Genomic DNA, 12608 nt, shown 5'->3' with positions numbered 1-12608 from the left:
AGCTATGTTTACATGAAACAAATCCCAGTCTTAGTTTATTTGCCGCATGTACCAGCCTCTTTTTTTATAAAGTGTCCAAAATGTTCAAGTTGCCAGAATAACAGCAGCACCTGTTCCTCAGTGAAATACCTTCCAGGTTTGTAAGGCTTTGCAAAGTGGCTCTGTGATCCTTTTGCAAACACGAGGGTTGAAGGTTGCACAAGTACTGTAATTGGTAACCAGCTAGCATGACCTATTCACCCTGGAATTTTTAACATTCAAGTAAAAAAAAATTTTTTTTAAACCCTCAAACTTCTCACTAGAGTTACTGCTAAAATGTCAAAGCTGACAAACGTGTTAGCTGGAAAATTTAGTACAGTATCAAAACGTGTACATTTCATATGGTTTCAAACTGTATATCTAAAAGAGAACTGTTCACATTCTTGTAATTACATTTTGTGCACCTCGATATGGTTGTTACTGATTGATAGATGAGTAATCAAAATGGCATAGTTTCAAAGTCTAATATTATGGGCTCTGTCTGGGCAGAAACCATTGCTTTATACTGTTGTCACTATTAATGCTCACTGTGATGGTACAAACGTAGAATTGTAACAGTGTCACTGTCATGTTGGAGTTACTCAGCTTTGGGCAACTTAGGCTAGTGGGCGCATGAGTAGCCTTCCTTCATCTCAGTGGGATGCAAGACTGTCATAAAAAAGATGGGTCTCTTGGGAGAGGGCAGTTTCGCTAACTCCCTTGTGTACCAAGAATTTGCGGGGCGTGCCAGTTGGACCAGAGCAGTGCTTTGATTGGATGCAGAGGGAGCACATGATGTATGCAGTCGGCATTGACTTCACTTCGTTCCCATGCTTTACATGAGTATTGCTTTAGTAATAATGATGAGGTGGGGTGGGGGGTGGGGGGAAACTATGGAGCTGGAAACCAGCAGAATCTGGCAACCCTGCGTGTTGACCACAGAAATCAAAATGTCTGATGGGCCACACACAGAATCCTGATGGGCAACAGGTTGCCCAACACTGGGCTAAATGGAAGCTGGTTAGTATATTTTCTATTCTCTGTAAGTATCAGTGATGCCATGATTTTTTCTTAGACTTGTAAAACTCTGTTCCTCCGAAACAACTAACAAGACCAAGAGAAAATGTATCACAAAAAGTATATCAAAGAGGCATTTGATTTGATTCTCAGTTAGTCAGTCAAGCAAGTATATGTGAAAAGAACAGTCCATCACAGAGGATGGCCACTAGAGATCTCCACACAAATTACAGTTCCTGCATAAAAAGGCAATGTAAATAAACAACACTGAGATGTTCTGCTTGGCTTGTTTGTCGAAGTAGCTGTCATCCTGTGCATGCACATAATCCAAGGTTATCCAAAGCGATTGTCTCCTTTATTTAAAGATTGCGTTCCTCCTGTCAGTGTTGAGGTGAGACAACTAAGGATAGTTTTGTTAACCTTGATTTCTGTTTCATAACATGTTTGGAAAGTGTCTGTTCCTGATAATCAAATCCTGCAAGCTGAGAGGCAGAAGAACCCAGGAAACTAGCATCTCCGCACTCGAGGCATACTTTAAACCTCTCCGTGGTAGGGCTGTAAAAATTTTTAAAAACCACTAACCATGTACCGATTGAAATTCAATAAATTACACTGTTAAATGTTCTGCAGGCTGCTGGCAGCCCCTCAGGGAGTTTAATCAGTAAGGTTAACCAATAAGCTAATATTATCGGTTAACTGGTGGTTAAACATTCACATCCCTACTTTGTGGAGGTGGCATATTGGTAAATGCAAATATGCTGCTTTGGAAAACCTCATTCAGTAATTTGGTATACAGGGCTTGATGGGATTAATGGGTTGTTAGGATTAGATAAAAAATGAAATAATGGATGTTGAACACTCATGAGGTTTCTCAAAGTACAAGTTACCTCTGAAAATGAAAAGGGGATGGATTTGACAGGGGAGGCAAAGAAAATCCACTGTCCACAAAATGTAGTCACAAGGGTCTAGAGGAATTAAGCACCCAACTCCCTTAGGCTTTCTTGAGCATCCTAACCTCCCTTTTGTGTCAAGAGCCAGGAATATCTAGTGACAAACACCACGCAAGCACAGGGCATTAGTAAATTATTCCAGCCCTCATGCTTTCTGCATCCATTTTGTGCTGTGGAGCATAAAGCAAAAAGGTATGTCACCAAATTAGAAACCAGGCTTGTGCATGATGAATTATAATCCTAATACCGTTACGTAAGTGACTCTAGCCAGAGAGAGAGAGAGTGCAAAAGGTGATAGAATCGTATGTGATACCTAAATACATACTCAGCTGTTTGGTGGGAGTTACATTGTTTGCTTGTAATTGAAAAGCAAAGTCACAGTTCCCAGGTGAAAAGATTATTCTGAACGCTGGTTAATAGTTTGTTCAGAGTTTATGAAAGAAATTATAGTAGATGAATCTCCTCATAAATGTTTGTATCCTCTCTTGTTCTCCTTTATTAATTTACCTCAGTTTTTGGTCTAAGTAATCAGAAAGGTATTTGAAGCAGAAGCCTGTGTCCCTGCAGAACTGTTAACGCTGCAGCATAGAACCAGTGAGAAGCACACAGAAGTGATATTAGAACAGAACAGCTTTCTCAAAATGCTGCTTCCTAAATGAATGTCTTTGAGGTGTTCTGAACTATTGGAATGGAACACTAAGTAGCTTCTTGGTTATAAATGTAATAAACAAAACTGAATATTAATACAAAACTTTGACAACCCAGTCAAAAGTTTGCCTATTTCTCTCCACTAAGTCATTTATGAAGTAGACTCTATAAGGGCAGACAAACAAGTGATGCCGGTGGGAGATGTGGATTTACACACACATCTGAGTGCTTTGGGCATGAAAAGGCCTACAGCAGGGATAGTCAATAGCAGGGATGTAAAATCCTGTTGAATTAGTTAACCAATTAAAACATTAAGTTTAACCAGCTAACTACTTAAATGGAGGCGGGGGGGGGGGGGAGGGGAAGAAGGGGAGGGTTGGAGCAACCTCCCCACCCATCACAGCTGGGCTGGAGTGGCACCTCAGGCCGGATGGGGCAGGGGAGGGATAGCTGATGGCCATTCCCCTCACCCTCCCCTCACTACTGCTTCAGCCCTGTGCAAGATCTCCAACTCCTTGCCTGTGAGCCTGCTGGGCTACAAACTGGCCATCCTCCCACCTTGCTGTTTCCCCTCACCTCCCCCACCCACACACACTTGAGGCTGCATTAGCCCTCTGCCTAGCCTGGTGGGGTGCTGCTCCCAGGTAGTGATTAACCATTACCCAGTAAGCATTGCCTATTCACTTTCCTAGTCAATATGTAGATCAGGAGCCAAATCCAGACCACCAGATGCATTTGAACGGACCACAAAGTCTTTTTATTTACTTACTGTCATTATTGTCGTGTTTGTATTTTCTCTAGGCAAGGTCCAAAGAAATTTGGACCTTGATGAAAAATACATTTAAGAATAGCGTTGATGCAGAGCTCTTCTTTGAGCATCCATGACATGGGGTACTATATTATGTAAACACAACAGTAATTGGCTAACTACATACCCTGCACTAAAGAGAGTCGAATTCACAATAGTTGCTTTGACCTTTTTTAAAGGGAAGCCCACCCAGTCAAGATAATTTGAGATTATGTAGTATTTCTGAGGGAAGGACCACAAAACTCCTAGCAACTTTAACACATAGAGATTCCCAAGAACCCCTGAGAGTTGGGAAATTGTGTTCCAGAATGATAGTATTTTACCCATACAGTGGGCCTGTGGCAAATCTGGGACTAGAATTCAGGCCTCTCAATTCAAAATCCAGTGCTTTAGCCACAAGGCTATTCCTCTTTTTCAGGAGCCCTAGAGTGAGAATATGTGAAATATTTTAGCTAGCAGACGTTAGTTTTTCACATATACACAAGAGAGCCTATCACAGATTAGCATTCATTTGAAACACTTCTGCGGAATTGAGAGGATTCACGCTTTACATCAAAAAAGAACTCAAACTAGATCTTATCTATACAGAAATCTTGCACCGATTTAACTAATTTGGTAGAAAAGCTAAGGCTAGCCCTACACTGGAGGGGGGAGGGGGAAAGTCAGCTTAAGGTTTGCAATTTCAGCTATGTAAATAACATAGTTGGAGCTGACATACTTTAAGATGAGCTTGGTGCTGTCGCCACAGCAGGAGGTCAATGGGAGAAACACTCCCATCATAGAATCATAGAACACTGGAACAGGAAGGGACCTCGAGAGGTCATCGAGTCCAGTCCTCTGCCCTCACGGCAGGACCCAGTACCATCTAGACCAGTGGTCCCCAACCTTTATGGGCTCCCGGGCGCCCGGGGGTGGGGCCACACACGTGCCGGGCGCCCGGGGGTGGGGCCACACTCGCGCCGGGCGCCCGGGGGCGGGGCCGCGTGTCCTGGGGCACGCCAGGGCCGGGGCTGCCCGAGCCCCTTGTGTCGTGGGCCCGGGGCTGGCGCTGCCGCCCGAGCTGCGTGCCTGGGGCCGGCACCGGCGCCGCGCGCCCGCATGTGCCCCGGGGCTGGGGCCGCCCGAGCGCCGCGCACCAGGCACCGGTGAGTGTCGCGCGCTTGGGGCCGGCGCCTCCAGTGCGCCGGGGGCGGGGCCAGCCCGGGATGTCGGCGGGCGCCTACAAATGCCCCGGCGGGTGCCATGGCGCCTGCGGGTGCCATGGCGCCCGCGGGCACCGCGTTGGGGACCACTGATCTAGACCATCCCTGAGAGATATGTCTATCTAACCTGCTCTTAAATATCTCAAAAGATGGAGATTCTATGGCCTCTCTAGGCAACTTATTCCAGTGTTTAACCACCCTGACAGTTAGGAAGTTTTTCCAAATGTCCAACCTAAACCTCCCTTGCTGCAGTTTATCGACTTCCCTTACTCCTTGCCAAGAACAAGGCATACTCCTTGCCAAGATCAACGGGATCAAAACCCTCAGATTTTGATTTAGCAGGTCTTTACTAGACCCACTAAATCAAACCCCAGAAGATAGATCGCTAGAGTGTCGATCCTCTGGTAAGTGGAGATGTGGCCTCATTTACTTAAATTGGTGTAACCATCACATGTGGAAGCAATTATGCCCAGCTAAATATATTTATGCTGGTATAGATTTTAAATTCACCAAGACTAGCTACACCAGAATGAAGGTAGTTATACCAGCACAACTACATCCACATTAGAGAACTAAATCTGCTTTTCAATCAAATTAATTAAATTGGTATACAAAGTGTATAGCCAGAGCACGATACTTTAATCAATTGTTTCAGCAATGGAATCCTTGCATTGTAGGTTCCTGCTCATGTTAATTTTCTTTGCCTCCACAGTGGGAGCGCCTTTGGTTCGTAATCCTCACCTTCACTTTCTTCCTGACCCTCATCTGGTTTTATTTCTGGTGGGAAGTTCACAATGACTACAATGAAATCAACTGGTGAGTAGAGAGTTTCTGGGGGGAGCAACACATGCCAATTTGTATGTTCTTGAGGTGTATCATGTCTCTATTGTGTCTGTGTGTTTTGTTCATTTTATTTAAGAGACTTCTTATATTAACAATTTGATAAGTTCTGCATTCATCTGGTAGAATTATTAACTCTAATTAATAGGTAGTGGGGTCTGAATAAATTGAGAACATCTCTGTCTATACCAGTGATTCTCAAACTTGTGTGGTGGTGGTGCGGTGAGCAAGATCACATAAGTACAGATATCATTTTTTTCTAAATCAACCATGCAACTCTCACTAAATATTAAAAACAGTAAGGCAATAATTCCAACAGAGCCAACAATCAATTGTGATAAGAGCAAAAACAAAGATGTGATTGTGGCCAATGATTGCAACTAAATATGTACACCCCATTGCAGCAAATGGATTAACGTACAGATAGCAACAGCTTTGTCTAATGCTCTGCAAACTTAACAGAACTCCATGAAAACGCACAGCACCCTCTAGAGTCCAATGCATAGCACCATCTGAGGATCTGATGTGTCTGGAGGAACCCATTTGGCTGTTTAGTCATTGCTGTGGGTAAAATGTGCAGTGTGGTTTCTTTCCAAAGCTTCTCATGCAACACTCTTCTCCCCTCTCAGAATACATTTTCTACCAACCTCCTTTTGAGAACTTCTGGTCTACACTGATAGATGTACTGATATATACTTGTGTAGATTTTTAGCCATGTGCTGTGCAGTTTCAGATGGGTGTGCTCCGTAGTAAACTTGGTAAATAAAGCTGGAACTCAAGTTGTTGAAGCCGGTTTATATCTCTAGTTAGTAATTTTGTTTAACCAATGCCAGTTGTGTAAAGGAGGTATTGTGATAGCGCCTTGCTTCCATAAAAATTTTTTAAAAACGGCGAATAGTCCTGCAGCACCTTAGAGACTAACAAAAAATGTAGATGGCATCACGAGCTTTCCGGGGCACAACCCACTTCTTCAGATGTAAGGCCCCAGATGGAATCTATGTTGGCTGTTCTAGTTGCCATTATGCTTTATTTTTTCTAGTTCTGGCTTCTGTTCCTTACGCTGATCCTCGCAGATACAAAAAATTAAAACCAAATTAAAAAATTGCAGCACATTTTTGTCTAGGTTCAAACTCCTCTCCTCACTCTAGAGGCTAAAGGAGGCCACCAAATAAAAATATTTATACACGAGCCATGTACACACAAAGTCAGCATACTCAGATTCATCTCTAGTTTTTTTATCCATAGTCTAACAGCTGCCTCTTGTCCTAAGGCACACCCCCTCTCCCTGCTCACACTTCTTCCCTCTCTCCCCCTGTGAGTCAATGCTCTTCCCTTCTCTCTCATCCTCCATAGGACAATTCGGGGCAGCCGCCATGGGTTCTGTGATATGGGGAGTCCTGTGGAGCCCAGGATGGCCTGGAGGGTTATGGAGGGAGAGGGGAAGGGAAAGAGCTGGCACTGGCAGCAAAGGCTGGGCCTTCTCCCAAACTCAGCAGCGGTGATGACCCGCTGCCTCCCTTGCCCACAGTAAACAGTATATCTTTCCCCTCTGCCAGTCCTCAGTTTGGTAGGCTCCTTGTGCCAGTCTTGTCCTTTCCCTCCTTCCTAGTCCCGCTGTTGTTCCCTTTGCATTTAGATCAGATGGCTTCCTTCTTCAGGCTGCAGCCAGGGCACCGAGAGCAGAGGAAAGTGGTATGGCTGCTCTTAGTCCTGGTGCCTGGCCTAACCCTGGCCTGGGCAGCCATTACCATGAAAGCTCTTCCGAGCCCCTGTAGCCCTGGGCAGGAGGATGCTCCGTTGCTGTGTGGGGATGACATGTGCACAGTGAGGTCAGCACTAGGTTCTGGGTGGGGATGGAACACGGTGGTCAAGGCAGGATCACTTTAGCGATTTTTGCCTACTAAAAAGTCCCACATGTGAACTTTGATTCCCTTTCACTCTCCTCTTCCGAAAGCCTTTATAACTCATCCAAAAGGCGCACATCCCTGACACACAAGCCACCCCGCTACCGAAACTCCAATCCCTGTTCTACAGCATGGGGGCGCTAGAATGTTTCAGAGAGAAAAATTAACAGAATTTTTTAACCAGTGCAGAACATTCCTTCCTTTCCCCCTCCCCCACCTTAGCCTGGTTCTCAGAAACAGTAGAACTATGCCTGCCTGTCTGTCTGTCGATCATCCTGGGTTTAGGGTTGTCAGATGGGTTAACCGAAAATACTGACTCTTCCCGCCCCCCCCCCAAAATGGAGAAAAAAATTCTGTTGGGGGGGGGAAGGGGAGGAGACTAAAGTTGTTGAGCAAAAAAAAAAAGGACCCCAAGAGTTAAGCAAATAAATAAATAAAATAGCATCAAAACAGGATGGCCCCTTTAAGTGCATGCAGAGTCATCAGGAAGAGGAGAGGTTGAGCACTAAGACCCAGGGAAGGCATTACTTCTCCTTGCTCAGGTCTTTAGGCTTTTTACTGTAATCCAGGGGCGGATATAGGGCAGGGCGAACGGGGCGGCCGCCCGGGCCCCGCGCTTCAGAAAGCCCCGCGCATGCGCCGTGGCAAAGGAGGGGCCCTGCGGAATTATGCTGCCCGGGGCCCCGCAAAACAGTCATCTGCCCCTGCTGTAGTCCATCCTGTTTTCTTGGTCGAGCCAGAAGGGAGCTTCCCTGCAGAGCCAGGAAAGCCGGGGGTCCGGAGGCAGGGGTGTCAGGGGCCCGGGGCTGGGCCCAGTTGCTGAGTGTGTCGTAGAGTTGTCAGGTGTCCGGTATTTTCACCTCCTGGCAGAGAAAAAATCAGAAAATACCGGACATTTTAGGTGTCCGGTATTTTCTGATTTTTTTACCAGACAGGAGGCGAAAATACCGGACTGTCCGGGTCAATGCCGGACACCTAGCAACCCTGCCTGGGTTAGAGATCCAGCACCCACACAGGTAAAATTTTGCAAAATTATAAACAACTCAAAGAGGGCCATTTTATGCAAAGGTCAGGCAACCTTACTGAGCCTACCTATAATAAAACTGAATTTCTTGCAGAATGTCTTAGCAATTTTCTAAAATGTTTTAAAGCAAAGCCCCAGCTACTGCCAGTGAAATCACTTCAGCAATCATCTTCTTGTCAAAGACAATGTTCTGATTCTATTTAAAATGCAAGTGGTAGTTGATCCCATAAATAAATTGCCTGTTGGGATGCTGAAGTTGTGTGAATGAGTGTTCAAAAAACTTAATGACGTGAGCAATTTTCTGCCAGGAAGGATGAATATAAGAGAGGGCTGTCTCTAAATAAATTCATGTTTTCAACAGTGAGATTACAGTGCTCCTGGGGATGTGTTTGGGGGAAACTTATATCCTGTCATCTCATTTGACAGTTTTATTGAGCATGGCCTGTCCATTCTCATCAACATTTAGAGAGGAACATGTTTATCTGGGATGTTTTATACCCTTGAGTAACTTGACATTGGGGGCTGGGGAGAATAACTTAAAAGTGCTAAAGAGAAATTTGATCCAAGATTAAGGTACCATGATGAGGTGTCGTTTAGGCACTTAGCATCAATCTTCTATGGGACTTTTGTCACTCATGGCAGTGGCACTTCATTTTCTTCCCTGTGTTTCTCCTTTCCATGGTTTCCTCTTGTTGCTTGCTTACCGTGCAGACAAGTGTTGTTCCCTTGTGCTCCCCCATCTGTATCTACCTGTTTGTGGTATTTTACAAACTGTTTGGGGGCAGGCACCATCTTTTTGTCCTGTGTTGTACAGCGCCTGGCACCATAGGGTCCTAGACTAGTACTAAGGCTCCCATGTTCTATCATGAGATGACTCTTAAAAATTATCCAGAATCCAAATGTTCACCCAAATACCTGACATGGCTTAGCTGCTGATGTTCTGGGCTTTCTTTAATTATTTTTGTTTTACCTGAAGAAAAAGTGCAGCTGAAGGTCAGGGTTTAAATTTCCCTTAAGCCTCCAATATTTTTTCTTTGGCCATCCTATATCAAATGTACAATTTTCTCTCTCTGCTTTTTTGAAAGCCCCTATTCCACTGCTCCACTTCTCTCGCTATGTCTACACAGGGCAAGTCCTTCTTCCTTCCCACCCCCTGAAGAAAAAAATCATCAGAGCATCTCATAGCCCAGGTCAAATGACTCTGACATAAGAGGTTCATGTTGTGGGGTGAAAAATAGCAGTGTAGGCACTTGGGCTTCTGGAGTTTAGGCTCTGGAACCCGGTGAACCCAAACATTTACACAGCCTTTTTCAGCTCTGCAGCACAGATCCGAGTCAGCTGACTTGAGTTCTGACACTTGCCTTGAGTGGGGACAGGGAGTGCAGTGTTCTCTGTGTGAATGCACTGAGAGAACTCGCAAGGGCGTCTTTCAGCAACACTTTCGCCTTTCATAGCAAAGAATGCAAAGAGAATGTTTAAAACTTGTTTCAAAGCTTCCCTGGAGCTTTTAAAATCTGATGACCCTTTAAAGACAGTCAAAGCCCATGTAAAACTCTTGCCACAAAACTCAGACAGCACACAATTCATTTGGTTTCAGATTCACAATGGAGTTTGAAATCAAAGTAGGGTTGCCTAGGTTCTGAGCAAACCTGGGCTGCTGGAGAGTTGTGCCAGGTCTCTGGAAGAAGCCAGAAGAAACCTGAACTGTTCAACTGAGCTGCTCCTGGAGTTTAGGCCTGAAGCAGTACAGATCCCTAAATAAACCTCTACCAAGGTCAGATGCTGAGTTTGCTTTCAATAAAGAGTGCAATATTGCATCTATAAAGCAGCTGGATAAATTGAAGCATAGAGTTGCAATTGACTTGCTTGCCTAAAGCCACCCATTGTCTCAGTGGCAGAATTGAGAATAGATCTAAGTCTGGGGGATTTGATAGCAGCCTTCAACTTCCTGAAGGGAGGTTATAAAAAGGATGGAGAAAGGCTGTTCACAGTAGTGACAGATGGCAGAACAAAGAGCAATGGTCTCAAGTTACAGTGGGGGAGGTCCAGGTTGGATATTAGGGAAAACTATTTCACTAGGAGGGTGGGGAAGTACTGGAATGAGTTACCTAGGGAGATAGTGGAATCTCCATCCCTAGAGGTTTTTAAGTCTTGGCTTGACAAAGTCCTGGCTGGGATGATTTAGTTGGGAATGGTCCTACTTTGGGTAGGGGCTGGACTTGATGACCTCTTGAGGTCTCCTCCAGCTCTGTGGTTCTATGATTCTAAGACCTAGCTCAAACCACTAGTCAATATTGCATGCATAGCATCCTTTTTTCCTTCTAATGTTAGTCTGTAGATTCCAATGAAGAATCCTGACCTTTGTAGATTCACATTGCTGCTGGTGACTCCAACTCCGTATGAGGGAATGTGTCCATCTGCTTTGTACTGCCTGCAGGCCTTCTGGCAGCTAAAGCATATTGGACACTGGCCAATAGGGTATGGGTTATGTCACTCTCTAGTTTGCAATGGTGCCCGCTAGTGCCTCATGGTGTTCATCCTCCTAGCTTTATTCCATTATAAAATACAAAACGAAAGCCCTAGAGGAAGTGTAGGAAAGGAGGTCTTGTTTGGGTCTGTATCACAGATGGAGTTTGCTCATGTTAGGACAGCAGAGAGAGAAGTGAACATTTTGCTTAGGCTGAAATGTTCAGAAGTGGCTGATGATTTGGATGTTGGCACCCACCTTGTGATGCCGAGTGCACACAGGTCTGTTGACATACAGTTGTGGGTGCGCTGCTCCTCTTTCCAAAAAGGGGAGATCCCCAAAATCATGGGCTGTGTTTGAAAAAGGCGGGCATTGCGTGGTCTAAATCTGAGTGGGTCTGGGAACTGGGAACTCCTGAGTCTGACTCCCAGCGTTAACGTTGCTGTCTCTTGCCATCAGGAGTAAGTTGCTTTCTTTCTCTGCTTCTCTATTTCCATCAGTAAAACAGAAATAATATTTCACAGGGGTAGAGAAGAGATTAGTAGTAAGATGAAAAATGTGCAATTGAGAAAAGCGATCATTTATCCCATATCGATATGCTGATATGAGTGTGACGCATTCGATCACAGAGATCCCCTTGGGGCAATCACCCGATGTGCTGATCATGCCACTGAGCCCAGCTACCTGCCCTGTGGGACACCCCACCACCTGGTCTTGCTGGACCTGAAGCTCTGGTCTCCCCCAGCCAAGGCACAGAGTTGAGATAACAGCCCCTCAGCATAGCAACGCAGATGCTGGACCAGCTCTGGGAGGCCTCAGCTATTAGGCCGTTGATGGCATCCAGGAATGTAACCCTCAAAGGGGACCAAAACCCCAAATAAATCCATCTTAGTCTGTATAAAAGTCTTACCCAGAGAAAGCTCAGTTCACTCTCTTCATCAGTGAAAGAGAGGGATGTGCAGCTGTAGCTTCCCCCACCCAGGTAACAGTTATTTACATTGTGCTTGATAATAAACAAAAGTGCTGTTATTAAGTATAAATTAGGATTTAAGTGACTGCAAGTGATAAAACAGATTAAAGTAAGTTACTAAGCAAAAAAGAAAGAAGCAGGCCAGCTATGTCTAATACACTAAGAAACCTGTCACATGCAAATTCCTACCCCAACATTAACAAGATGTCCGGTGACACTTTAAAGACGAATAGATTTATTAGAGTGTTTGTTAGTCTTAGTGCCACTGGACTCCTTGTTGATTTTGCTGATACACACTAAGGCTGTGTCCAGACTCCATGCCTCCGTCGACGGAGGCATGTAGATTAGCCAGCTCGGAAGAGGGAAATGAAGCCGCGATTAAAATAATCGCGGCTTCATTTAAATTTAAATGGCTGCCCCGATCTGCCGATCAGCTGTTTGTCGGCAGATCGGGAGAGTCTGGACGCGATGCCCCGACAAAGAAGCCTTTCTTCATCGACACAGGTAAACCTGGTTTCACGAGGCTTACCTGTGTCGATGAAGAAAGGCTTCTTTGTCGGGGCATCGCGTCCAGACTCTCCCGATCTGCCGACAAACAGCTGATCGGCAGATCGGGGCAGCCATTTAAATTTAAATGAAGCCGCGATTATTTTAATCGCGGCTTCATTTCCCTCTTCCGAGCTGGCTAATCTACATGCCTCCGTCGACGGAGGCATGGAGTCTGGACACAGCCTAATACAACTACCTCTCTGATACCCCA

The 12608-nt window shown here is 45.2% G+C and overlaps 1 protein-coding gene across 7 annotated transcripts in view; it reads left to right on the top strand.

Annotated features, from left to right (window-relative positions):
- GDPD5 (glycerophosphodiester phosphodiesterase domain containing 5) overlaps positions 1-12608 on the top strand; it is a 347114-nt gene that overhangs the window by 236724 nt on the left and 97782 nt on the right. For all 7 annotated transcript variants that reach the window (XM_075919543.1, XM_075919542.1, XM_075919541.1 and 4 more), the window contains one exon: positions 5356-5459. In XM_075919543.1, the coding sequence (XP_075775658.1) occupies positions 5356-5459 (104 nt within the window). The remainder of the gene's footprint in view (positions 1-5355; positions 5460-12608) is intronic.

This window comes from Pelodiscus sinensis, chromosome 1, assembly GCF_049634645.1.
Source record: "Pelodiscus sinensis isolate JC-2024 chromosome 1, ASM4963464v1, whole genome shotgun sequence".
NCBI lineage: Eukaryota > Metazoa > Chordata > Testudines > Trionychidae > Pelodiscus > Pelodiscus sinensis.
The sequence above is the reverse complement of the archived record's forward strand: the minus strand, read 5'-3'. Positions and strand labels throughout refer to the sequence as shown.